The sequence below is a fragment of the Balaenoptera ricei genome, chromosome 2 (genome assembly GCF_028023285.1).
Source record: "Balaenoptera ricei isolate mBalRic1 chromosome 2, mBalRic1.hap2, whole genome shotgun sequence".
NCBI classification, from domain to species: Eukaryota; Metazoa; Chordata; class Mammalia; order Artiodactyla; family Balaenopteridae; genus Balaenoptera; species Balaenoptera ricei.
Window position 1 is genome coordinate 114855014 of NC_082640.1, and position 27205 is coordinate 114882218.

The 27205-nt window shown below is 47.4% G+C and overlaps 3 protein-coding genes across 4 annotated transcripts; all 3 read right to left on the reverse strand.

Moving 5' to 3' along the window:
• Positions 1 to 1069: 1069 nt before the first annotated feature.
• Positions 1070 to 4095, reverse strand: LOC132360564 (granzyme H-like). 2 transcript variants are annotated; one of them, XM_059915649.1, is made up of 5 exons: positions 4000 to 4095; positions 2741 to 2901; positions 2181 to 2316; positions 1740 to 1979; positions 1070 to 1308 (listed from the first exon to the last, which is right to left on the reverse strand). In XM_059915649.1, the coding sequence occupies exons 1-5, from the start codon at positions 4051 to 4053 to the stop codon at positions 1165 to 1167; spliced, it is 735 nt and encodes a 244-aa protein (XP_059771632.1). In that variant the 5' UTR covers positions 4054 to 4095; the 3' UTR covers positions 1070 to 1164. The 2 variants fall into 2 exon arrangements, with proteins under 2 accessions (XP_059771632.1, XP_059771631.1); XM_059915648.1 differs by having other exon boundaries at positions 1722 to 1979.
• Positions 4096 to 6862: 2767 nt separating this feature from the next.
• On the reverse strand, positions 6863 to 8837 carry LOC132360132 (mast cell protease 3-like). The gene is made up of 6 exons (XM_059915219.1): positions 8789 to 8837; positions 8429 to 8576; positions 7815 to 8037; positions 7701 to 7727; positions 7474 to 7620; positions 6863 to 6982 (listed from the first exon to the last, which is right to left on the reverse strand). Exons 1-6 carry the CDS (start codon positions 8835 to 8837, stop codon positions 6863 to 6865), a joined length of 714 nt encoding a protein of 237 aa, XP_059771202.1.
• Positions 8838 to 21804: 12967 nt separating this feature from the next.
• LOC132360565 (granzyme B-like) lies at positions 21805 to 24975 on the reverse strand. The gene is made up of 5 exons (XM_059915650.1): positions 24856 to 24975; positions 23658 to 23805; positions 23069 to 23204; positions 22612 to 22869; positions 21805 to 21956 (listed from the first exon to the last, which is right to left on the reverse strand). The coding sequence occupies exons 1-5, from the start codon at positions 24914 to 24916 to the stop codon at positions 21813 to 21815; spliced, it is 747 nt and encodes a 248-aa protein (XP_059771633.1). The 5' UTR covers positions 24917 to 24975; the 3' UTR covers positions 21805 to 21812.
• Between the last annotated feature and the right edge of the window lie 2230 nt (positions 24976 to 27205).

Below are 27205 nucleotides of genomic sequence, written 5' to 3' on the forward strand. Positions count from 1 at the left end.
ATGTGCTGGTACAGAGAGAGGTCAACATTTGATCTACTGATGGATGGCAAAGTGGTACTTTCCCACCCAGCAGCCCCGGGTCCCTCTGGCTCACGAGGCTGCCATAACCTGGTTGTCAGCAGGGAGAGTCAGGGGTCCAAGGCCAGGCCAGGCGGAAAAGGGCTTAGGCTGCTGAGTGACTACACAGGCCTTGGAGGTGGCTGAGCCCCTGGAGGATGCTGGGTTGGATCCAGGGCCTGAGATGGCCCCACCCAGGTGGGAGATGGGTACTGGCTCCTCTGATAAGCAACAGGTACTGGCTGGCAAGTCAGGTTTGGAGGGGACAGGCAAAGGAGGAGAATTCACATGGGGCCCTGGGAGCTCTGTTAGGGAGATGAGAGGGAGGCTGGCTCAAAACAGCGTGAGCTGGAATGGAAAGGAGCTGGTGGCCAGGGCACTCAGATAGAAAACAGGGGCTGGTGTGGGACGGTAGACAGGGAGCAAGGTTGACTGAGTCCCATGTTGGGCCCAGGGCAGAGTAGGGAGATGGGACCCCAGTGAGGCTGAGGGCCATCATGGGAACATCTCAGCCTCCTAAGCTCTAGACGGTCCTGGTTACGGGAGAAGCCTGCCCTCACTGGAGAGAGAGGCCCTGGAAACAGGAAACTGAGTGTCCATGGCATGACCCCCTCACATTCTAGGTCCCTGGAGTTATTTTCCTTCCTCTGACCTGTTCTTTGTTCTGCCAAATTGAAGAGGGGTTGGTGACAGTGGTTGGCTTAGAGAAGGTAAGAAATTTCTAAGGCCCAGAGAGGACCATTTTGGGGGAGAGAAGATTGTCCTTTTTAATGGACCTCACTTTAGACTCAGACCTGACAGAAGGCTAAGCACCAAAGAGGCATGATTGAGAAATCAATGAGACTCTATACAGACAGCATGGGATTTAGGGAGGAGTGAGGGCTGGGGAGGAAGGGGGAAGCAAAACCCAGAACTGACAGCAGAGGGCATCCTGGAGCAGTGTGGTTGCATATTGAGGTGGTTCAATGAATAAATAGGAATTCAGTCGTAATCACTCTAGAGATCCATTTATTGTGGCCCTGTGATCCCACTGCTAAGCCTTATGGAATTCTTGCCGCTGCCGCAGAATGATGGTCAGCAGAGAAAAAGGTCAGTCTCAAGCTGCTGTTAGAGGCGCTTCATTGTTCTCTTTATCCAGGACAGGAAGTGTGAGACCTTGGTGAAGACTCCTGGAGATTTCCCGTTCACTTTTCCATAGGAGAAAATACCCTGGACCACTTTTTTGCACACGAGGGGCCCGCCGGAGTCACCCTGTGGGTAGAGAAAGGAAGGGCTGAGTGGGCCTCCTCACGGTCCTGTCTTCCCTGCCACCCCAGCCTGGGTGGTCTCTGTCAGGGGCTGTGAGGAAGATCTGGGCCAGAGGAGGCCTGGTCACCTCCCTCGCTCCTGGGGTCCAGCCTGGCTCTGACTGTTCTTTGCAGCTCGACTCAGGTCTACCTTTCTGTCAGTCCTCATGGAAACTCTGGTGATAACGCAGCTACGGGATGACTGATCCTTCCTCACCCCCAACCCTGATCCACTCAGGGGAGAGAATTAAATTTTGGATTAGTGGACCTGGCTGCCCAAGCTCTCAAGCTGAGGATGAGGATGTGGCCTGTCCCCTTCCCAGACCTCCCCAAGATCCTCTCCCCGGGGCCTGTGTGCTTAGATGCGAGGAACCTGACCTTGAAGGCAGCCTTCACCTTCTTCGGGTCCCCCACGCAAATCTGGGTGGCCTGGCTGTAATAGCCGGGGAAGAGGGATTTGCACACTGGATCCTCCTGCACCGTCAGCTCTGCCTCCTGCAGGGTGGTGGTTGGAGTGCCCACAGCCACCTGCCCCCAGCCGGCCACACTGCACGCCTTTCCTGGCTTCACCCGGGCCTTGCCCCTGGGCAGGCTGAGGGGTCTCACGGCTGCAGTCCTCTTGGCCTTTCTCTCCAGCTGATGGGAAGAGGCAAGAGTCCAGCTCAGCCAATGGTCTCTGGGCTTGGGTGCCACGATGAGGCCGCACTGACCACCCCCCTCACCTGAGCCACTGGGACTGGTCAGGCAGCCAGATGGGAGGGAGGGAAGGGACAGGCGGTAGTGGAGGGGAAACGATCTGTCCCCAGGAGGGCAGGAGGAGTGGGGAGGTTTCCTTGCCTGCAGTAACATGATGTCATTGGAGTAGTTCTTAGGACTGTAGTCTGGGTGGGGGATGGCTCGTCTCACTGGGATCATCTGCTGGGTCCTCTCCTGTTTCTTGATGTTGTGGGCCCCCAGGGTGACGTTGATTAAACTGCACAGAGAGCAGAGCAGGAGTTGGGGGGACTCTGTGCCCTGTGCTTCTCAATGACCTGAGGGCAGGGATCCTGGGAGCTTTCTCAGGCAATATGATGAAATTACTCTGAGTTTGGATTTTCACTCTCTGTGCCCCCTTCCATCCTCCGTTGATGCTTTATTTGACCCGTGTGGGCCCTCGCTTCTCAACCTTGCCTCTTGCTCTCACCTCTGACCCTCTGACCTCAAAACTTACCTGCCCCATTTCTCAGCTTTTCGTCACCCTAGTGCGGCTCTTAAGATGGCTTGTTTGATGAGGTCTTGTGGTCCTGACTTACCACGATCTCAGGGTGAGGGAGGGGTTCCCCTGGGCTCAGCCCCTGTGGAGAGGACGGGGTCCCTGTCGGGGTCTCAGGAGGGGTAGGCTGGCCGCTGCCCCTCACCTTCCTCTGCAGTGAGCAGCCGTCAGAACAAAGTCCTTTTGCACGAGGACACCGCTGCACCTCTTCCAACTCTCCTTATCCAGAGACTGAACAAACACCATGTAGGGGCGGGAGTGGGGCTTGGCCTCGTGGCCCCCGATGATCTCCTCTGAAAGAAAAGGCTGGAAGATGGGGTGATGGGAGAGCTGTGGTCAGGATGGAGGTTCAGGGAGGTGGCAGTCGAGGTGGGTTGACAGCGCCTTGCAGACACCGGGGGAGAGTCCCCCAGGTTCTCACTGCAGCAGGATAACCTTTTCTGAACCTCAAGCCTCAGAATTTCCCTCTGAGAAAGGGGTCAGTGCTTGTTCTCCAGGTCCTGCATCAGACACATGTGTGGAGGAGGGGGGGTCTGCCTTCCGGATGGTGGAGGCCCAGAGAATCGTGGACGGGACTCCCTGATGAGCCCTCACTCCCGCTGAGTCTCCGGGACCCCTCTAAGCCTCTGCTAACATCTTGATTTGTGCCATTTTCTAATAATTACCTATGAGCTTACGGAATTGGATTTTCTAAAATCCTCATGTCCTTGGGCCTAACACAACCTAGGATCTCAGTAAATGTTTTTTGGCTGCAAGAGTGAATAGCCTCCAATTAGCTTTAGGCTGAGGTTTGGTGGGGATAGTGCTGGTGGGATTCAAGGCCATAGGGATTGGGGGAGAGCACTGCCAAAGGCAGTGGGACAGCCAAGGACCTGGGAGGTGGGGGAGATGGGGCAGAAAATGAGCTGCTTGGGTCCTGGGGCAGAGTCAAGTCACCCGGAGAGCTTTGGGTGCTGTCATCTAGCCACTTCTGATCAATCACCCCCTGGGTTCCTCTCCTGGGCAGGAGTGAGGGGTGGAGGGCACTGAGAAATTTCATTGGTTCTTAAGCTGGGTCCACTGACAATTCCTATACTATAGTGGGTTCACTTGAGCTGCCTATTCCTGGGTTGAAGTGAGGGATTTTAATTACCTGTGTTTTGTAGCTTCACATCCTCTGCCAAATACACAACCCACTTTCCCTGCTGGTGAGAGAGAGGCTAAGACCCACGAGAGCTTTTAGGCTAAGACCCACCCTTCCTTTCTGCCATCCATCCTCGCTGAGTGTCTATGCAGCATCGAAATTGTTAGTCTGGGTTTGGGACGGGAGCTGGGGTTGAGAAAGTTGAGCTGGGCAGAAGGGTCAGGACTACAGTAGGTTTAGTGAGATGGGCTCTGGCCTCAAGAATGGGGATTGTCACTCACCAGTCCCAGCCCGGGGGGCAGAAGAAAGGCCATTAGGAGCAGGAGAGGCTGCATCTTCCCCAAAGTTCTGCCTAGGTTGGAGCTGCTGGTGTTTCTTTCTTCCAGACACAAAACACAGTGGAAGGAAGAAGGGCAGGCTCAATGCACACACAGACCTCCCAGACCTGTGCTCCCCCCGAGCCGGGTGTCAGCATGCAATGTGGTCGTCCACGTTCTCTGCCGTGGGTTAAGTGAGAACGACACTGTCACCACACTTGTACTCCCACCGCTGAGTCACAAAGCAAGAAGAAAGAACAAGAAAGTGAAGGCTGTGGTTCAGCCAGCACAGGGGCTGGGTCCCAGAAGCCCCTCAGTGACTGAATCAAGAATATCTTCATTTTTCGACTCTTGGTTCTTTTTCGATTCTGGTGAAATCCTGAATAATTACACAATAGGCTAGGTCCTATTGTGTAATATGAGAGACACAGCTCCTGCCCTTGAGAGGCTGGCTGTCAGCTGGAGTAGACCTAGAATCTGTGGGTAGAGAACAAGATGGCAAGCACTATGGTGAGGGGGGTCTGCTTGGTGCCATTGTGAGGTAGAGGCTGGACTTGCTTTAGGAGCAGATAGACCTAGACATACCCAAGTACCCCACGCAGCAACCCCATTTCTTATGTTGCCACCATCCCAGCCTCATATTTTTGAAGTGTTTAGAATCGCCTCTTTAAATGTAAACATTCTGCAACAAAGAGAGCTTTTTTTTTTTTGGTGGTGGTTTTTTGTTTTTGTGGTTTGTTTTTTCAAATTAATTAATTAATTATTTATTTTGGGCTGCGTTGGGTCTTTGTTGCTGCACGCGGGCTTTCTCTAGTTGTGGCGAGCAGGGGCTACTCTTCGTTGGGGTGTGCGGGCTTCTCATTGCAGTGGCTTCCCTTGTTGCAGAGCACGGGCTCTAGGCATGCGGGCTTCAGTAGTTGCGGCACGTGGGCTCAGTAGTTGTGGCTCACGGGCTCTAGAGTGCAGGCTCAATAGTTGTGGTGCACAGGCTTAGTTGCTCTGTGGCATGTGGTATCTTCCCGGACCAGGGCTCGAACCCATGTCCCCTACATTGGCAGGTGGATTCTTAACCACTGTGCCACCGGGGAAGTCCAAGAGAGCTTTTCTTATCCCACAATCTTGAACAAAATTCCTGGACTTGGTATTCACTTGACCAAAACAAACCATCACTGGGTCCGTTGGAAGTGAGTGACTGATTGGGTTGTGCTGAGGTATTTAGCACCCCTCGAGCTGAGATGGGGGCTGTCCCACTCAAATCAGGGTGCCTGTGAGTGGGGAGGGGCTTCCTCTATAGAAGTGCTGCTTACTGGTGTGCACTGAAGGTGAAACTGATGCCGGTCATCCTAATAATTACTACCCACTAAGTATTCTCTGTCCAGAGAACCACGTCTCTGATGGCCCTGGGCATAGTAATCCTAAACATTTGCAGATGATCCACCACTCTCACCAGTATGAGGACAGAAGGAAGAGTGATGGCAGAGAAGGCATGAGGAGTTCTAAACAACCCAACCCCAAGTCAGTTGAAGAAACAGCATTCTATGGACTTATAGAAAAAGAGGGGAAGGAAACATGCTTAAGTATGAATGATGATGATCTTGGGATGGTGGAATTCTTGGTAATTTTAATTTTCTTACTTATATGTTCTGTATTTAATTGTCTTTCTATGATGAATATGTTATGATGAATATATGTTACTTTTATACCCAAAACACATTTTGCCAGAGATGAAGCTCACTCACCATGCAAACATTCAGCAAACCAGTTCTTCTCTTCAGCCCAGCCATCTCGAAGCTGCATGTTTTAAAAATGAGGTTGCTTTTCTGAATACGTTCTTATATTAAAAATTCAGAGATTATTGAAAAATAGAAGAAAAAATTTACTCAATAAAATATGGGCTATAGACACCTTTGAAACATTAGGATACCCTTGAAACCAATAATTTTCATTACAGTGAGTTTCCTTTGGAAATAAATATATTTAAACACACATAGGTGAAAAGAGTGGGAGTTGAGGAGACGCTGGCTCAGACCAAGATGGAAGAGCGCCTTCAAGGCCACTTGGGGCCGAAGGAGGATGTGCCGTCAGGACACCAGAGGTTGCACAGGGTCCTGGGCTCAGGACTCCAGGACAGAGCTGGGACGGGCACTTGAGCTGAGCCTGGGAATACTGAAGGCCCCCCTGAAACTCTCTCAGCCTTCGGAGCTCTGGCTGCTCTGATGTGGAGAGGGAACTCTGCATGGGAGCACTACACATTTCTAAAGCCTCCCCACATTTCTGTTTCTGGGGTTGAGAAGTGCCCCCCTCAACCCCAGAGCTTCTCAGGTGGTCCTCCTTCCAAATCTGGATTCTCTTATGTTGCCACATTGGCACTGGGATAGGGTGGGGCAGGGGAGTAGGTGTGGATTAGGAGGAGGACATATGGATGCGATAAGAGGGTCCTCGAGAAGAGGGTCGTGTTCTCCTGAGGAGGTGTCTCCCTTTTCTGATGGAGCCCATGGTCAGCCTGGCAGGGGAGGCTGGCACTGGGGACGAGTGGCTGGAGGGAGCTGGCTGTCAGTGCAGCAGGAATTTTTATTCTAGAGTTGGAAGGGTGGGTGGTGTGTTGGAGGGGGAAGCCCGTAACAGATCAGAAATGTGAACGGATGGTTGCCAGACACAGTAGGTGCCTAATGAATGTGTTTGAATAAATAAAATAGGAATCAATGATTTCTGCTCAAGAGATGAAAGTTTATTAAGTTCCAGGCAGTCCCCCCTTTGCCCCCTTTTGGCCCAGTGCCATTCTGACCTTCACCCCAGAGAAGATGGAGGGATCCATCCCAGGGGCACCTCAATCTGCTCCCTGCAGTTTGCAGTAGCTCATTGTTTTTTGGATCCAGTACAGAAAGCTCGAGACTCTGGTGTAGACATTTGGAGGCGTCCCATTCTCTTCTCCAAAGGAGACAATGCCCTGGCCCATGCCGTTACACACAAGGGGGCCCCCAGAGGCGCCTTGTGGGCAGAGAGAGGAAGGGCTGAGCCGAACCTTCTTCAGGTGTGGTCCTCCGTGCCGCCCCAGGGTGGATGGTCTCTGTTGGGGGCCCTGACTGATATCAGGGGCTGTTGGTCCTGAGGATTCAGCCTGGCCTTGACAATCTCCCCTTCTCCTCCCCAAGGAAGCCTCTGCCCATATGTGATGGTGGGACAGTCTCCATGCCCCCAGGGAAAAAGGACAGAGACTGGATAGGAGAAAAGGCTGGGGACACAGGGATATGATTAGTTCCCACTGCCCCGGACCCTCACAGCTTGGCTGTGCCCAGGGCTTTGCATGGATAACACTGGGGATCTCACCAGAAAAGAACCCTTCCTCTTTCTTGGGTTCCCTGCACATATCTGGGTGGTAGTGTTGTAATCTTTGTAGTGAGAGATGCATTCCTCATCCCTTTGGACTTCAAGCTCTACCTCCTGCAGTTTCTCCGCCACGGGATTGTTCACGCCCAGGTGCCCCCAGCCGGCCACACTGCACACCATCCCTGGCTTCACCAGCTCCCTCCTCCAGGGCAGCCTGATGGGGCTCACAGCAGCGGTCAGGTAGGCCTTCCTCCTCAGCTGAAGGCAGAGGAAAGGCATTCTAACCTACTTTTGGCCCACAAAGCCCTCAGGGACAGTTGTGGGGTTGCCTTCCTCACTTCCCTGGGACAACTGAAGGGGTCGTACTGGAAGGAGGGACAGGAATGAGGTCATGGGGGATTCAAAACCCCAGGATGAAAGTGTGCAAGAACCAGTGCGGCCACGTGCCCTACCTGCAGTAACATGATAGCGTTGACCCACTTATTATGATCATAGCCTCGGGGGGGGATGGCTCTTCTCACTGGGATGACCTGCTGGGTCCTCTCCTGCTGGTAGATGTTGTGGTCCCTCAGGGGACGTTGATTGAGCTGCACCGAGAGCAGAGAGGGAGGTGGAGTCACAGGAAATACAGGCCAGGAGCCGTAAGGAAAGAGCACAGCTTGGGACAGGGCGGGACTGGAGGGGCGAGAATTCTAGGTATGGGACCTGGGGCTGAGCATCTCTGTGCTGTCTGATTCCTGGCAGCCCGGGCTGGGTGCAAGTTCCTGGAGTCCACTTAGGGTGTTCAGTCCTGCACAGAGCTTGACTGTCTCTAAGGAAAACCAGGAATTTCTCACATCTGCACTCTGGACTCCAGGGTGCAACCTCAGCTTCCTTCCATCCCACCTTTGATCAGTCCCTTCTCTCCATGGGCCACTCACATTGACCTGTTCCTCTCTCCCCAAAGCTCACCTGTCCTCTGAAGAGCTCTCCTATGTTACTTAGCGGCCCACGTCTGCAGCCCCTGAGAAGGGGGTTCCCTGTGAGGGGTCTACAGTGGGGTGGGGGCCCAGGTGCTGCTCCTCACCTTCCCCAGCAGTGAGCTGCTGTCAGCATGAAGTCCTCACGCACAAGGAGACCCCCACACATGAAACTTTTCTCTGAAACATGGTACTCAAGAAACACCATGTAGGGATGAGAGTGAGGCTTGGCCTCATGGCCCCCAGTGATTTTCCCTGGAAGAAAGATTGCAGCCTGCCCGCTGTGCTCATGGAGCCAAAGGCTGGAGAGGGGAGATGGGAGCAGATTTGCTGGTCTTTGAGGGATTTTGACCAGAGTTCAGAAAGTTCCTGGAGATGGACCAGGACATGTATGAGTGGAGCACCTGACCAGGGTTGCTCCAGTGCAGGATGGGACTGGGCCTCTGATGGTGAGGACGGTCACTTACCTGCCTCCCCAGTGGGGGACAGAAGAAGGGCCAGCAGGAGCGAGAGCATCTCTCCAGTAAGGCTGCCCACATCTGAGCTGCCGCTGCTTCCTTCTGGTCTTTTAACCCTGAGTGTCCCCTCTGGCGTTGTGACCTTTATCAAATGAGGTTTCTCTGAAAGTCTCACAGCTCTGTCTGATCAAGTCCTGGGGTCTGAGTGGAGCATGAACTATCAGTCACCACAGAAGGACCCGTAGCTCTCGGCTCAGCACCACCACAGCAGCAGAAAACAAGAAAGGCAGCTCCAAGTAAGGGTAGTTGGAGATGTTGTATCAGCCAATAGCAGGTCCCTGAGCCCTAGCAACCTGGGTCTCATGATGATAGATTCAAGAATATATAAATTTTCTTGGTTCTCTTTAGATCACCAGGGTGATTGTGTATTGAGGCCTCTTTTTTGTGTGAGACTGTGGGAAACATTGGAGATAAGATCTCTTGCTTCTGGTGGAGGAGACAAGCCATCATGATCAGACAAAGATGGTGAGATCCTTGGTATGGGATGGACAGAATGGTGTGAGAGTGATGCTGAAGAGGGCTTATTCCAGTTATAAAGAACTGAGTGGTTTAAGAACAGCAGCAACAGTGCTTTTACGCACGAATCTGCATTTTGGTCAGGATACAGTGTGGATGGCACCCCTCTGTTCCCCTTGGTGTCAGGGAGGCTTGAATCCTGGAGGCTGAATCAACCGAAGGCTCACTCACACCTACCCAGTGGTTAGTGCTTGCTGTTCATTGGTTTCTCTTCACCAGGTCCCCTCAAGTAGTCTCAGTTCATGGGATTGTTTGGCTCCCTCACAATACAGTGGTTGGCTTCCTCAGAATGAGCATCTGCTAAAAAAAGAATGAGCCAGGCAGAAGCATCTATTCTACCATATTCCTCTAATTGAAGCAATCAAGAGCCCCCACCAGATTAAAAAGGAAGGGTCATAGACCCCACCTCCCAGCAGGAGGAATGTTGCAGTCATGTAAGGAGAGCGTGTGGGATGGGAGATACACAACGGCAGTCACAGCAAAGCAGAATCTGCCACACTGCTTTAGGGGTCTGGAGGGTTAGTCAGAGCCACTGAAACCACTGATACGTCTAAGCCTCGGTCAGTGCCTTTGGATAGGTTGGCGTCTGCTCTGTCCAACCCACGTGCACTGAGAATGGAAGAAGTTTGCCTGTCCCCAGAGTTACTCTTTTTTTTTTTTTTTTTTTAAATTAATTAATTAATTAATTTATTTATTTTTGGCTGTGTTGGGTCTTCGTTTCTGTGCGAGGGCTTTCTCTAGTTGCGGCAAGCGGGGGCCACTCTTCATCGCGGTGCGCGGACCTCTCACCATCGCGGCCTCTCTTGTTGCGGAGCACAGGCTCCAGACGCGCAGGCTCAGTAGTTGTGGCTCACGGGCCTAGTTGCTCCACGGCATGTGGGATCTTCCCAGACCAGGCCTCGAACCCGTGTCCCCTGCATTAGCAGGCAGATTCTCAACCACTGCGCCACCAGGGAAGCCCCAGAGTTACTCTTTTTAATGAATTACTGATACCACGTGAAGTGAGAATGGATGCCAGGGTGCCAAAGCAGGATTCCCACACCACTAACCAGAGAATTGCATTCTGATGTCCCTGTACCATTTGCTAAACAAATTATCCTGATCATGTCCCCATAACGGAAAAGAAGGAGAGAGTCATGGAATTGAAAATATTGTTGGTTCTAAATATCTTGATCCCAAGTCTCTTAAAAAGCAACAAAACCTTAAAGAAACAAAGCACGCTCTCAGTAGGGATTCTGGCAGGGGAGCCACAGTAAATGAGAGCGTGGTGTCCAAGCCAAGCCTGCGTGGGGTGGGAACGTGCCCACTCCAGGCCTCTCTCCTGTGTGGACACACTCCCTACATGGGCTCGGACACCCTGCACTGGGCAGCCTGGATGAGTAATTAGAATACATGTGAGGCAGGGAGTGGATGCCCAAGTGGGTTGAAGAGGGTGTTCAAACAGGGACTGGCTATTAGGTGGTATCGGAGTTCAAGGGAGATTTAAAGGCCTTCATGGAGTCGGGGCGGGGTGGGAGGGGAGTCTGGCAGGATGTGTCAGAGCAGGATAAATAGGGTGAGGTGGGCATTGGTATGAAGGGGCTGCCTGATGTGGATCACCAGAGCCTGGGTTGGGGGAAGCAGGGGAGGCACTTGGAGAAGATGAGTGAGAGATCTGTTATATAAATCTCTGTGGGGATTAATCAAATAAGTCAACATATTAAGCTAATGAGCCAGGTTTCTCACTGTGTGAGGATTAGATGGTATTGGTGGCATCCGTGTTAATTCCCTGGGTTTGATCGTAGGACTGTGGTTATGTAAGAGTGTCCTTGTTTGTAGGGATTACACTCTAAAGTATTTGGGAAGTTGATGGAACATCACGTCACTAACTTTACTAGCAAATGGGTCTGGAAGACAAAAGTTTTTGTATTGCAGTGGCAACTTTTCTATAAGCTGGAGATTTTTTCAAAATTAAAAGGAAATCTGTACCTTTCATATATACAAATAATAACCACTTTGAAGATATAACTGGGAAGAAAATCTGTTATAGTAGCAGCAAAAAAAGATGAGGGGCTTAGGAAAACCTTAACCAGAATTGTGAAAAACCTATTTGTGCAAAATGTTAAAGAACTTCTGAAAAACACAAAAACAGACTTTAGAAACAGCAAGATATTCTTAGTTCTCACATATGACAGATCTACACCAAAAAGGTACTGATTCTCCCAAAGCTAATATATAAATGGGATTATAAAAATAATATATATGATGTGATTTTAAAAAACCCACCCAGTTTTTTCACCTGGTGTTACACAAGGTCTAGATTGTTTCTAAAATTTGTGTGGAAAATAAGCATGAAAGAATCACTAGGGAAATTGTCAAAAAGAAAAAGGAATAGTATGGCAGAGGGTTAGCCTATCAGATCTTAAGAACGCCTATAAAAATTCTTTCCGAAAAACAGTGTGGTGTTGTATCATGAACAGAGAGAGAGACTAGTGAAACACAATGGAAAAATTCAGAAACATTCACAAGTATATATGGAAATGAAGTTTATAATAAGGTAGAAATTCAAATCATAAGGGAAAAGATGGACTTTTAATAAATGATTTAGGAACAACTGGATAGTCATTTGTTAAGAGATTAAGTTGGAGCAGTATCTCACAGAAACCACCAGAATAAAGTCCAAATAGGTAAGATATTTGTATACTGAAATACACAAAATAAAACCATATATTACCTAGAAATAAACATGGGTAAAGTCCTTTAGAAAGTGAGAGTGGAGAAAGCCTTTCTAGCAATGACTCTAAATTCATACACTTTAAAAGAAAGACTGATAAATAAATTATGATTTGAAAAAATAAATTTTAAAGTTTGTATATCAAAGAAGAGTGTAAGAAAATTCAAATTACATGCAGCAAACTTGTAAAGAATTATTGCAACCTATGTCACAATTAAGGAGCTAATCTAATATTCAAAGATCTCTAAATCCAGAAGAAACAGACCAAAAACCTGATAGAATGGGCAAAAGACCTGAGCATTCACAGTAAAATATATGTAAAAAATAATAAAGAGTCTCAACTTCACTCTTATTCAGATAAATAGAAAAAACAAAAGGAAAAAAAGAAAATAATTATTCTACTCTATCTCATCTCTTGGATGGCCAAAAGTTCTAAAGTTAAACAGCATATACCATGGGTAAGGCTTTTTTTTAATTGGTGTTGCAGGATACATCTTTTTTTCCCACATAAGTTTACTTTCCTCCTATCCATGTCTTTATATTTAAGATGTTTCTCATTAAACAGCACAAAGTTGAGTCTTGCATTTTTATCCAGACTAACAATCTCTGTCCTTTGGAGTATTTAATCTAGTTACATTTAATGCAGCTACTGATAGGGTTGGATTAAAGAATATCGTATTGCTATTTGATTTCTATTAATGTGATTTATTCTTTGTTCTTTTGCCCTACTTTTCCTGCTATATTTTGTTGTATCTCATTTTGTCTTCTTTATTGGCTTTTAGTTATATCTCTCTATATTATTTTAGCTATTACTCTAGGATTACAATATGCCTCCTTCACATATTACAGGCAACCTTGAATTCATGCTATACCACTTCATATATGAACATTGTAATGATATATTTTCATTTGTCTTCCTTCTGACCCTTTGAGTTCTTTTTGTCATACATTTCACCACTATATGCCATAAATACTAAAGCATTTTTTGCCTTAAAGTCAATAATCCATGTAAGAAATTGATATAAATACTTTTCCACTTAGTCACTTTTTAAAAATTAGATTATAGTTGATTTACAATATTATATTAGTTTCAGGTGTCCGTATTTTTACATTTTTATATTCACTATAAAGTTATTATAAAATATTGGCTATATTCCCTGTGTTGTACATTACATCCTTGTATCTTATTTATTTTTATACCTAGTGGTTTTTACCTCTTAGTCTCCTTTCTCTATCTTCTTTCTCCCATTACCCTCTCCCCTCTGGTAACCACTAGCTTTTTTCTCTGTATCTATGAGTCTGTTTGTGTTTTATTACATTCATTCATTTGTTTTATATTTTAGATTCCATGTGTAAGTGAAAATGTACAGTATTTGTCTTTATCTGATTTATTTCACTAAACATAATACCCTCCAGGTCCATCCATGTTGTTGGAAATGGTAAATTTCATTGTTTATTTTATGGCTGAGTATATTCTATTGTGCATATATATATGCCACATCTTCTCTATGCATGCATCTGTTGATGGACACTGAGATTGATTCCATAGCTTGGCTTCTGTGACCATTGGTATAACTTTTTGAACTAGTTTTTTTTGTTTTCTTCAGATATATACCCAGGAGTGGAATTGCTGAATCACATGGTAGTTCTATTTCTAAGTATTTGAGGAACCTCAGTACTGTTTTCTATACTGGCTTAACCAATTTTTATTCCCACCAACAGGATACCAGTTTTTTCTTTTCAACACATCCTTGCTAACATTTGTTATTTCTTATCTTTTTGACAATATCCATTCTGAGAAGTGTGAGGTGATATCTCACTGTGATTTTGATTTGCATTTACCTGATGATTAGTGATGTTGAATGTCTTTTCATGTATCTGTTGGCCATTTGCATGTCTTCCTTGGAAAAATGTCTATTCAGATGACTGCCCATTAAAAAACTTTTTTTTTATTGAAGTATAGTTGATTTACAATGTTGTGTTAATTTCTGCTGCACATCAAAATGATTCAGTTATATATATTCTTTTTCATATTCTTTTCCATTATGATTTGTCACAGGATATTGAGTATAGTTCCCTGTGCTCTGCCTATTTTTCAATTGGGTTTTTTTTTTTTGATAATGAGTTGTGTGAGTTCTTTATATATTTTAGATATTAATTGCTTATCAGACATATCACTTGCAAATACTTTCTCTTATTCAGTAGGTTGCCTTTTGGTTTTGTTGATGGTTTGCTTTGCTGTGCAAAGGCTTTTAAGTTTAATTAGGTCCCATTTGTTTCTTTTTGCTTTTGTTTCCCTTGCCTGAGGAGAAATATCCAAAAAACCCCAATACATTGCTGAGACCTATGCGAAAGAGTGCACTGCCTATGTTTTCTTCTGAGAATTTAATGGTTTAAGGTCTTTAATAAATTTTGAGTTTATTTTTGTATATGGTGTGAGAAAATGTTCCAATTTTACTCTTTCACATGTAGCTGTCCAGTTTTCCTGACACCACTTATTGAAGAGACTGTCTTTTCTCCATTGTATTATCTTGCCTTCTTTGTGGTATATTTATTGACCTTATGTACATGTGTTCACTTCTGGGCTCTCTATTCTGTTCCATTAATCTTTGTGTCTGTTTTTGTGCCAATTTCATACTGTTTTAATTATGGTAGCTTTATGGTATAGTCTGAAGTCAGGGAGGATGATACCTCCAGCTTTGTTCTTTTTCCTCAGCATTTCTTTGGCTATTTGGGGTCCTTTGTTTTTGCATATGAATTTTAGGATTATTTGTTCTAGTTCTGAAAAATGTCATGGGTATTTTTATAGGGATTGCATTAAATCTGTAGATTGCTTTGGGTCGTATCTCATTTTAATAATATTAATTATTTCAATCCCTGAACATGTGATATCTTTCCATTTATTCATTCAACTTCCTTCAATCAATGTTTTATAGTTTTTAGAGTATAGATCTTTCACCTTTTTGAGTAAATTTATTCATAGGTATTTTATTTATTTTGATGGGTTGTAATTGGGATTTTTTTCTTTCTATTTCTGAGAGTTCATTACTAGTGTATAAAAAAACCAACAGATTTCCATATATTCATCTTGTATCCTGCAACTTTGCTGAATTCATTTATTACTTGTAACACTTTTTTGGTTTTTTTTTTGGTGGAGTCATTTGAGTTTTCTATATATAATATTATGTCATCTGCAAATAGTGACAGTTTTACTTCTTTCATTCCTATTTGGATGCTTTTATTTCTTTTTATTGTCTGATTGTTGTGGCTAGGACTTCCAGTACTATGTTAAATAGAAATTGTGAGTGTGGGCCTTTTTGTCTTGTTCCTAATCTTAGAGGAAAGGCTTTCAGCTTTTCATTGTTGAATATGATGTTAGCTGTGGGTTTGTCATAAATAGCCTTTATTATGTTGAGACATGTTTGCTCTATACCAACTTTGTTGAGAGTTTTTATCATGAATCGATGTTGAATTTTGTCAAATGCTTTATCTGCATCTATTGAGATGATCATGTGATTTTTATTCTTTGTTTTGTTAATGTGGTGTAGGATTGATTGATTTGCAGATAAGGAACCATCCATCTGTCCCTTGAATAAATCCCACTTGACCTTGGTGTATGATCCTTTTAATGTATTGTTGAAGTTGGTTTGTTAATATTTTGAGGATTTTTGCATCTATGTAGGTCAGGGATTTTCTTTTTTTGTATTTCCTTCCTTCCTTCCTTCCTTCCTTCTTTTCTTCCTTTCTTCCTCCCTCCCTCTCTCCCTTCCTTCCTTCCCTCTCTCTCTGTCTCTCTCTCTCTTTCTTTCTCTTTCTTTCTTTCTTTCTTTCTTTCTTTCTTTCTTTCTTTCTTTCTTCCTTCCTTCCTTCCTTCCTTCCTTCCTTCCTTCCTTTCTTTCTTCCTTTCTTTCTTTCTTTCTTCTTTTGTATTTGTCTGGTTTCAGTATCAGAGTAATGTTATCCTCATGGAATGTTTGTGAGTGTTCCCTCTTCATTATTTTGGAATAGTTGAGGAGGATAGGTATTAACTCTTTAAATGTTTGGTAGAATTCCCTTGTCAAGCTGTCTGGTCCCAGACTTCTGTTTATTGGGAGATTCTTGATTTCTGAATCAATTTCAATTCTAGTTATCAGCCTGTTCAGATGATCTATTTCTTCCTGATTCAGTCTTGGAAGATTGTATGTCTCTAGGAATTCATCCATTTCTTCTAGGTTGTCCAATTTGTTGGCATATAACTTTTTTGCAGTATTCTCTTATGATTGTTTGTATTTCTGTGGTATCAGTTGTAGCTTCACCTATTTCATTTCTTATTTTATTTATTTGGGTTCTCTCCCTTTTTTTCTTAAAAAGAAAAAAACAAAACACGGGCAGTTTTCAGTATGCTGCCTTGGTGCAGGGACTGGGAGCAAGTCTGTGCACTCTTCAAGAGTGGAGTCTAGGGAGAGCCCTCCAGGAAGTCCAATGATTTTTAAACCAGCTAATGGGTCTCACCTTTTCAGTGTCAGACCCCAGGGCTGGGGTGCCTAATATGAAGCTCAAACCCCCTCTCTTCACAGTGAGGATCCCTGAGTCTATGACATCCCCTCGTTTTATGGGTCATCACTAGGGATAAAGGTCTTGCCTAGATATCACCTCCTCCTCTTCCCAGACTCCCTGTGTGTGTGTATGTGTGCTTTAATAGCCTTGCTTGTAGAAGAGCTATTCTTCTAGTCTTCAGGTTATTCTCAGCAAGAGTTGCTCTATATTTAGTTGTAGTTTTGATGTGTTCTTGGGGGCAGGTGAGCTCGGGGTCTTCCTACTTCACCATCTTGAGTCCACATTTTACACTTTTATTTTTGTTTTTCCCTTCCTGCTTGCAAATGGGGGAATCATCTCCCTTCAGCCTGAAGACTTCTTTTAGTATTTCTTGCAGTGCAGGTCTGATGGCAACAAATTCTCTTACCTTTGTTTTTCTGAAAATGTCTTTATTTTGTCTTCATTTTTGAACAATATTTTCTCTAGACATAGAATTCTAGGTTGAATTCCAGAAATAGATTGCCTATTTTTTTCTTTCAATCATTTAAAAATGTTATTTCCCTGCCTTCTGACTTCCATTATTTCTGACAAGAAGCTCGTTGTGATTCTTGTTTCCCCTCAAGTAATGTATCTTCTTTTCCCCTCTGCCTACGGTCAACTGTTTCTCTTTATCTTTGATTTTCATTAATTTGACTATTACCTGCTTAGATGTGATTTTCTTTGTCTTATCTGATTAACACAGGTTCATTGAGCCTCTTGACTCTGAATAAGAAATGTAGTCTAGCAATATGCCTCTGGAAAGAAAGGAAACTTTTGCTGAACTTCTTTCATAGTGAAATGTGTTTGTTGGCCAAAAGGGTATTGTGTGGGATACCAAGACAGGAAATAAACCCTGGAAGTTCTGCAAGTCTACAGTGAGTGCTATTGGCAGAAGTATGGTCATGGGCAGGGAAGGCAGAGCCATCCCTGTTCCAATGCACATTCCCAAGAGGAATTAGCAAGAACTTGCATCCCTTTAGGTCTCTCGCCCCAGAGCTGGCTTGGCAGTTCTCTCTCCAACCACACTGGGACCTGAGTCTTCTTGTGGGTCTGGAGGGCAAGAGGCGTGATGGGACAGGGTCTTGGTGAGTAGAGGCATTTCATTAGAGGTCATTGCGGAGATGTTTTACTGCATTTCATTTTTTATTTCCATTACAGAGATCTTTAAGCAAGGCAAGAATTGTTTCCTTGAAGGTGGGGGACAGAGGATACTTCTAAGGACAAGTAGATTTGAAGGAATCAGCATGTTTCAGGTACTTACCTGCCTCCATCCACGTGTGCCCATGAGCAGACAGACCAGCTCACCAGGAAGGTGTTTTGAATACTTGTCAGAGAATGGCTGCCACAGGAGCCCAGAGGCTTGCTCTCCGGGGAGGTAGGTGTCTGAGCAGAGGCTCATGTCTTGTCCAGGGATGCCAGGAAGTCATCACAAGGGCAGAGGTTAGAAAACATGGAAGGCCTCTTGCTGGTTTGGCTGTCAGGGAACCTGGCTCAGTCCAGGCTCTGTCCTAACTCTGTGGTGCCTCCAGTCGGTCACTACCCCCTCCTGGGACTTTGTCTCCCTCATCTCTCAAAGGAGAATGAGGGTCTGCAACAAAGATTCTTTTTTTTTTAAATTTTTTTATTTATTATTTATTTATTATTTTTATTTTTGGCTGTGTTGGGTCTTCGTTTCTGTGTGAGGGCTTCCTCCAGTTGCGGCGAGTGGGGGCCACTCTTCATCGCGGTGCACGGGTCTCTCACTATCGCGTCCTCTCTTGTTGCGGAGCACAGGCTCCAGACGCGCAGGTTCAGTAGTTGTGGCTCATGGGCCCAGTTGCTCCGCGGCATGTGGGATCTTCCCAGACCAGGGCTCGAACCCGTGTCCCCTGCATTGGCAGGCAGATTCTCAACCACTGTACCACCAGGGAAGCCCCAGCAACAAAGATTCTTAAACCTGTTTTAAATCATAAAACCATTTCCTCAAAATAAATATAATACTTGAGCTGAACATGTATGTGGCTGGGCAACTTTTTAAAGTGCTATTTTTGTTTTGTTTCTACATTTTCCTTTTTGTCTTTTTCAATCAAGGAGCCAGGTCCTTAGTATGCTTTAGGGGTTTTTTCAGCTCTAAATCAGAAGCTGTGTGACATCACTGCCCTTCCTTTGTAAAAGTGCCCAGGTCATTAGGAGATTACGTTGCTGCATGTTTTGTGCACAAAAAGATGGGAAATGGCATGCTTTTGAGGGTTACGTGATCCCAGAGTATTGACCCCATGCCGCAGAGGAGCATGGTGTGTTTTGGGGGCAGGATGGCACCATCACAGAGCTAGAACTGACGCTCACCTCCCAGGCAGTGCTGCATAGCGGTGCAAGACCTTGGATGGATGGCTGCTGGGAGTGTCTGGCGAGGTGAGCCCAGCACAGGGAGATCCTTGCTCAGTAAAAAATCACATACTCTACATGGTGGCCTCCAAGGCTTTCCTTCCTAAGTCTGAAAAGTCTAGGTCGTCTTGGACTGTGTGGATGCAGCAGTAACCGTGATGGCCTAAAGAGCAGAGACGCTTCTCCATTTGTCCAGACCACATGGGCCTCCCTGATTCCAGTTTCATCTGCACAGGCAGGAGCTTGCAGTCATGACAGGGATCATGTTTTTGGTCCATCCAACAGGATGAGCGTGTAGACTCAGATTCTGATTGCCTTCAAACAAATACTTCCTATGGGTTTCCCTACCATCTGAATGTGTGCAATGACATTCCTACCTGCTACTTTTAGAGTAAAAGAAATAAGGTTGCCCTCGTTCCTTCTTTCTCCCTCCCTGCTACCCTCTCCCCTAGGGGACAAGGATGCTCCGGTGAGCAGAGCAGGATCTTCACATCTAGAAAACAAATGACTTGTTCTAGAGTCACATGTAATAACACCTCTACAGAGTGTAACCAGCAATAAAAATAAACACAAATGCTTTATCCCTGTGGGCTTCCCACAGGGATAAAGAGATCTAGGCCCCTCAGGTGGAATCATGTGAAGGTGGGAAGGGAGATAACAGATTCAGATGAAAGTCAACACTGTCAGTTCCACCTGCGCTCAGATGATAGAACCTGTGTTACAGAGTCCAAACTCACTCTGCTTGCTGCATGATGGGCCAATAAATCAGAGACGAGGTATTGAGGCAAGGTATAGGACTTTATTCGCAAAGCTGGCAGACCGAGAAGATGGCTGACTAAAGTCTCAAAACTAACCATCTTATCTTGGTTTGGATGCCAGTTTCTTTTATAGAATAGAGATGGGAGAGGAGATGAGGAAGTAAGGTAAAAAGGCCATAAGATTGGTAAACGTCCCCTGGAATGGCCAGCCTTCGGGAGGGGATGTGCTAATTTCTTCCCTCGGGGAGGCGCTGTGATAGTTTCTTCTTTCTTAATAAATAAATTTATTTATTTATTTATTTTCATTCATTCATTCATTTTTGGCTGCGTTGGGTCTTCGTTGCTGCACACAGGCTTTCTCTAGTTGCGGCGAGCGGGGGCTACTCTTCGTTGTGGTGCACGGGCTTCTCATTGTGGTGGCTTCTCTTGTTGTGGAGCATGGGCTCTAGGTGCACGGGCTTCAGTAGTTGTGGCACGTGGGCTCAGTAGTTGTGGCTTGCAGGCTCTAGAGCGCAGGCTCAGTAGTTGTGGTGCACGGGCTTAGTTGCTCCGTGGCATGTGGGATCTTCCTGGACCAGGGCTCGAACCCGTGTCTCCTGCATTGGCAGGTGGATTCTTAACCACTGTGCCACCAGGGAAGTCCAATTTCTTTTTTCTTGCAACCATCCAAAGGTGGACAGGGTCAGGATGTTTCCCTGAACAAAGGCACTTTCGTTTAACATTCAGGCAGAGAGGCAGGGTTCCCTGAGGCAGGCCATTGTGTATAGACAGTATCCTTTTAGTGAACAAAAGCAACGGAAAGCAAAGGTTAAAGTAAAAGAAACAGATCCAATATGTAGTCAGATTTGGCTCTTCTCTGTTACACCTATCTTATGTCCACTGTACAACCCCAGTGTCTGGCACTTAGTAGGTGCTCAATCAGTGCGTGTGTTGATTGATGAAAAACATTGTGCTTTTCAGTCCTACTAAAGACAGGAGCCCTTTCTAACTCAAAAGGTCCCAGGTAACCAGCAGGGAATCTTAGCCTGGAGGCCAGCAGTGACTAAAGGGACAGGCTGAAAGGGACTCAGGGTACTGAGTGACCAGGTGGCCAGTGGACCCTGAACACATGGGGGGCACTGGGCTGGATGTGGGGATTGAGCTGGCCCTACCCAGGAGAGAGATGGGGCCAAGGGTTCTGGAGAGACATCCCTCATGGGCCCTGCCTGGTGCCAGCACAGGCCTGGTCCCTCTGATACCCTTCTCTGCCAGGTCATGAGCTGGGTTGGCATCTCCATGGTGATGCCCTGCTGGAACCCCAGGGTGCTCAGGGTGTCCTGGGTGGGAAGGAGATGAGGAAGGGGTCAGCTCAGATCAGTGTGGTCTGGAGGGCACAGGAGTCGGTGGGCTCTGAGAACTCGTGGTGGTGAGCAGGGAGGGACAAGCGGCAGCCTGGGGCCTGGAGGCAGAGCTGGTCCGTGAGCTCCGAGGAGGGCTGGGAGGACGCCCAGCCTAGGTGAGAATGAGGAGCTTCTCCAGAGACCCACCCCTGCTCTGCGCCGGTTTCCCTGGCTGTGGGACAGAAACGTCTGCTCAGGAAGGCGCCTCCCCTCCCCAGTGGTGGGGCTCTGTCCTGGAGCTGCAGCCCCAGGCTGTGCCTGCTTGGTGTCCAGGACCCATGGTGTGATCCCCTCCTCTCCGCCATGTAACACAGGGCAAGGACCCAAGAAGCTCACCCTGAGCCCCAGGACCAGAGAGGTTCATGTTTTCTCCTGATGGCGCTCAGCTTCAGCCCTGGCAGGAGGGCAGGCCCTGAAAGACAGGTGTGGGTATGCAGGACCTGGGTAACAGCTTTGCATGGGGTTTATGGGAAGAGATGGCGGGAGGGGGAAGAGGTGGAAGCAGAAAACAGCAAAATTTTGTCGTTGGCTTTCGAAATATAGAGTGGGTGCCTATGAAGAAGGGTCAATGAGTAAACAAGAAACCAGCCCTTCCTGCTCAGCTGAGAGACATTTATTCAGCTGCTGATACCCCCAACCCCCCAGTGTGATTCTGGATCAGCTCCAGGGAAGAAGGTCTGGTTCCACAGTCAGAGGGTTTTCATGGTTTTCTTTATCCAGGGCAGGAAACTTGAGACTTTGGTGCAGGCCCGTGGAGGTGACCCATTTTTTTGTCCATAGGAGACAATGCCCTGGGCCACATTGTTACACACCAGAGGGCCCCCGGAGTCCCCCTGAGGACAGAGAAGGGGAAGGAATGAGCCAGGTCTCCTCCTGGTCCTGCCCCCCCTGCCGTCCCAAGCCCCCGCTCGGGGGAGGCCACCTTGCATGGCCTCCATGTAGGAGATCAGAGGGCAGGGCAGGCCCCCCTGGTCCCCTCGGCTGCCAAGCCCTGACCCTGGACATTGTCACCGCTTCACTTCACCAGGTGGCAGCTCCCCCTCCTCCCCCAGGTCTCAGATCCTTTCTCTGTCAAGACGCTGTGGGACTGTTGGCTCCAAGCTGCTGTTAAAGGACATGGAAGCAGGTTGGTGGGCTGACACTCATCAGGGAGGATGAGCTCATTAAGCCAGGTGGGTTCCAGTTCTGAGGAGGCACCTGGTTTTAACTACACACACTCAGGAAGCCCAGTTTTCTAACACCTGTGCCTCAGTGTGTTGCAAATTCCCTCTCTGAAGGAGCACCAGGTTTAGATTCACCACAGGTCTTTTGTAGGCGTACAGGGGCCCTAGGCACTCCCAGCTCCGGCTGTTCCCCCTTCTCTTCCTGGAGAGAAAGGTCCCAGCTTAGAGGGTGGGGCAGTTCCCACACTGCTTGGGTCCCCTGGTCCCAGATCTTCTGCAAACACGCGTCTCCCCAGAGCCAAGCAAGGTAGGTGGTCATACTCACCCTAAAGGAAGCTTTGTTTTCCTTTGGGTCCCCCACACACAGCTGAATGGCGTTGTTGTAATAATTGCGTAAGTGGGATTCACACTTTTGATCCTCCTGTATGGTCAGCTTTACCTCCTGCAGTGTGTCTGAGTACGTGCCCATAGCGACCTGCCCCCAGCCGGCTACACTGCACACCTGTCCTGGCTTCACCCGGGCCTTGCCCCTGGGCAGGCTGAGGGGTCTCACAGCTGCAGTCTGCTTGGCCTTTCTCTCCAGCTGATGGGAAGAGGCAAGAGAGTCCAGCTCAGCCAGTGGTCCCCAGGCCTGGACATGGCAATGATGCTGCAGTGTCTTCCCTCTCACCTGAGCCGCAGGGACTGGTCAGGCAGCCAGGTGGGAGGGAGGAAAGGGATGCCTGGCGGTGGGAGGGGAAACGATCTGTTTCCAGGAGGGCAGGAGAAGCAAGGAGGTTTACCTTTAGTAACATGATGTCATTGGAGTAGTTCTTTTTATTATAGTCTGGGTGGGGGATGGCTTTTCTCACCGGGATGACCTGCTGGGTCCTCTCCCGAACCTTGATGTTGTGGGCCCCCAGGGTGACGTTGACTGAGCTGCACAGAGAGCAGAGCAGGAGGTGGAGTTACAGGAGATACAGCCCAGGAGCCATGAAGGGCAGGTGACGCCAGGGCAGGGCTGCAGCTGAGGGGAAATGCAGGCAACAGGAGGGCCCCAGGGGCTGAGCTGCCTGTGCCCTCTGTTTCCTGGCAGCCAAGGTCGGATTCTGGAGCCATCGGTAAGGGCACAGTGGCTCCCAAGGGTCAGTTAGCCCCAGGAAAACATGTGAAATTGCATTAGTTTGCATTCTGATACCAAGGCATGCCCTATCTCTAGTCCCTCTTACTTCAGCAGTGCCTCTGGCACTGACCTGCCCCTCCCCCCTGCCCTCTTTCTCACCCAGCCCTCCCAGCTCAAGTGTTCCTAGGAGCCTGGTTGCTTCCGGAGAGAAAGGCAGGGCTCCCTGCCAGGGGTTCTCAGGAGGGTGCGGGCTACTTTCGGCTCCTCACCTTCCCCAGCAGTGAGCGGCTGTCAGCACAAAGTCCTCTCGAATCAGGAACCCACCGCACCTTTTGCGGTCATCCTGGTCCCAGATCTGAAGATACGCCATGTAGGGGCGGGAGTGGCGCTTGGCCTCATGGCCCCCGATGATCTCCCCTGAAGGAAAAGACTGTTCTGCTGTGTGCAACCATTGACTGCACCTGGCAGGCATCGGCTTGTTGCTCAGAACTGCTGGGCACTGCAGGTCCAGCCTGGCCTGAGGTTGGGGGTGTGAGGGGCCTCAACGTCCTCTTCTAGAAAAGGGAAGAGCAGCAGTCTGGGTCTGTGAAACTGTCTTCCACACATAGTTGGAGGTGAGCCTACCTGTCTTAGGTACAGCAAAGTCCTAGAGGCTTCTGAACATTCCTCTCCTGACTGCTTTGTTTCAATGAGTTTCTAAGGGCCCTGTCATCCCATGATGTCTAGGATAGTCTTGCTTTCCAGTGCTCAGGACTTTAGAGTAGGGATCTAGATGTCGTCATAGCCTGTTTCCCAGGACATGTAGTAAGTGCCCAATAAGTATTTGTTGGCTGCATGAAGGAATGACCACCCCCTGTCCACCCCCCACCGACACACGCACAAAATGGGCCTCTGGAAGGGGGTTGTTGGTAGGGCCAATGCTGGTGGGATTCTGGAAAGGAGAGAAGTTCTGATCTGCCCAACAGTGGCTTCATTCTTGAGAGAGGGGAGCCACGAATGGCTTAGGAACAAAAGCAGAGTTGGGGAAAGGGACTGAGGAGCCTGGGGATTGAGCAAAGGCAACAGCACCAACTCCGAGGTCTGCTGAGCAGTTGCTAAGGGAACACCTGTCTCATCCTAGATGCAGAAGCCAGGCCCACTCTGCTCTCTTCAGGGGAATTGATTATTTTCTCTTTTCCAGTTTCCGACCCTCTGCCATCACTTCTAGGAAAGTTCGACTTTCCACACAGCAAAGGTAGGGCTGGAGGAGGGGATAGTACCCACTGGCTTTTCTTGAGAACAGCCTTTGCTCTGTCACTCCTGCTGGTGGCATATCCAGCATCATACTTGGGGGTATGAGGTGGGATGGGAGCTGGTGTTCAGAATGTTCCCGGTGGATAGATGGATCAGGGATGTGCAGAAGGGGCAGGTGAGCGGTGCCAACTGGGGTAAGAGGTTGGGCCTCTGAGGGTGGGGATGGTCACTCACCTGCCTTTGCCCTGGGAGGCAGTAAAAAGGCCAACAGGAGCAGGAGCAGGAGTGGCTGCATCTTTCCAGGAAGGCTGCCCAGGTCGGAGCTGCTAGCGCTTCCTCCTTGTTCTCTTTTTAGCCCCCCCAGGAGAGGAAGGAGGTGCAAGTGGGCTCAGTGACCTCTTGTTCCCCTCTGGTTTTGTGACGCTTCATCCTAGAAGGCTTTCTATGAAAGCTGCCTCACCCCCACTCCGTCTACCTGATGACGTTCTCTGGGTGGTTGTGTGAGAAACATGCAGTGACCACACGGGTACCCACAGATGATGACTCAGAGCAGACCACTTGTTCCAGCCTAGAGCAGGAACCCAAGAATACAGGGCGGGGACTGTAGGATGTGGTATTGACCAGTAGAGGTCCTGGAGCCCAGAAACCTGAGTCCTCATTGGTTGAACCACCAAGGCCTCATTTCCATGCTGCTAAGTCCACAGGATGATTTCTTTAGCAGGTGTGAGTTTAGGCTCTTCTCTATGCTATGACCAAACATACTGCACATGTCTCCTTCCCTTAGAGAGCTTGACTGTCTGGTGGAAGAGAAAGAAACATCTGTGACCAGAGTGCAACTCTGGAAGGGCTGTGGTTGAGGGATGCACAGGACAATAACAGAGCATGGTCACCATGTACTAAATCTATATAGGCACCCATTCATCACCTTAGCTTCCTTTCTAGGGGACTTTTAACATCTTTTTTTTTTGAATTACAAATGCTCAGAGTGATAGAGTCCATCTCTCTTGTTAATGTTTAGAAACAAACGTTCTGCACTTGGCATTTATTGGCCTAAATTCATGAATCACTCTGACCCTAGAAATTGAATCCAGGGATGATTTAAGCCTAGGTCACTCCTACTTTGGATAGGCTGGGGTCAGTTTCACCCAAACCACATGAACTGAGACAGAGAAAAGGCTGGTTCGCCAAAGGAAGTTCAAATTACTAAGTTGCCTATACCATGTGAAGTGGGAAAGCATGCTGGGTGACCAAAGACCAGTAATTGTCCTTTTAGTGTTCTCTGTGCTGTGTGCAGAAAGCCACACTTCTGATACAGCAGGCCTGGCACATTATAGGATGACATTGGCTGAACAAACTCTGCTAATGATCTTGCTGAAATGGAAATGAAGGACCATTCTTTCTAAATAGCCCAAGCCTAGTTCTGTTCAAGAACAACAAAGAATCTCTCAGTGATTAGAGTCTGGTGATTTAAGGTTCCATCTTTACATTTCGGTACTTTACAATTTTTCTATGAGGAATATTATGCATCAAAAGACATAATTCCAGGGTAAATATCCTCCTTATCAAACCAAATACATTTATCAAGCCTCTACTTTTTTGAACTTAGCTTGCCCAGTGGTAGAAATTTTAAAAATAAAATTAGTTTTTTATTTTAGTGGTAGTATATGTTATTAAGAAAATTTGAGGGACTTCCATGGTGGCGCAGTGGTTAAGAATCCGCCTGCCAATGCAGGGGACACGGGTTCGAGCCCTGGTCTGGGAAGATCCCACATGCTGCGGAGCAACTAAGCCCGTGCACCACAACTACTGAGCCTGTGCTATACAGCCTGTGCGCCACAAATACTGAGCCCGCATGATGCAACTACTGAAGCCCGTGTGCCTAGAACCTGTGCTCTGCAACAGAGAACCCACCGCAATGAGAAACCCACGCACCACAACAAAGAGTAGCCCCGGCTCGTCGCAACTACAGAAAGCCCACGCACATAGACTGGCTGAATGGATACAAAAACTAGACCCGTATATATGCTGTCTACAAGAGACCCACTTCAGACCTAGGGACACATACAGACTGAAAGTGAGGAGATGGAAAAAGATATTCCATACAAATGGAAATCAAAAGAAAGCTTGAGTAGCAATTCTCCTATCAGACAAAATAGACTTTAAAATAAAGACTATTACAAGAGACAAAGAAGGACACTACATAATGATCAAGGGATCAATCCAAGAAGAAGATATAACAATTGTAAATATTTATGCACCCAACATAGGAGCACCTCAAAACATAAGGCAAGTGCTAACAGCCATATAAGGGGAAATTGACAGTAATACAATCATAGTAGGGGACTTTAACACCCCACTTTCACCAATGGACAGATCATCCAAAATGAAAATAAATAAGGAAATGCAAGCTTTAAATGATACATTAAACAAGATGGACTTAATTGATATTTATAGGACATTCCCTCCAAAAACAACAGAATACACTTTCTTCTGAAGAGCTCATGGAACATTCTCCAGGGCAGATCATATCTTGGGTCACAAATCAAGCCTTGGTAAATTTAAGAAAATTGAAATCATATCAAGT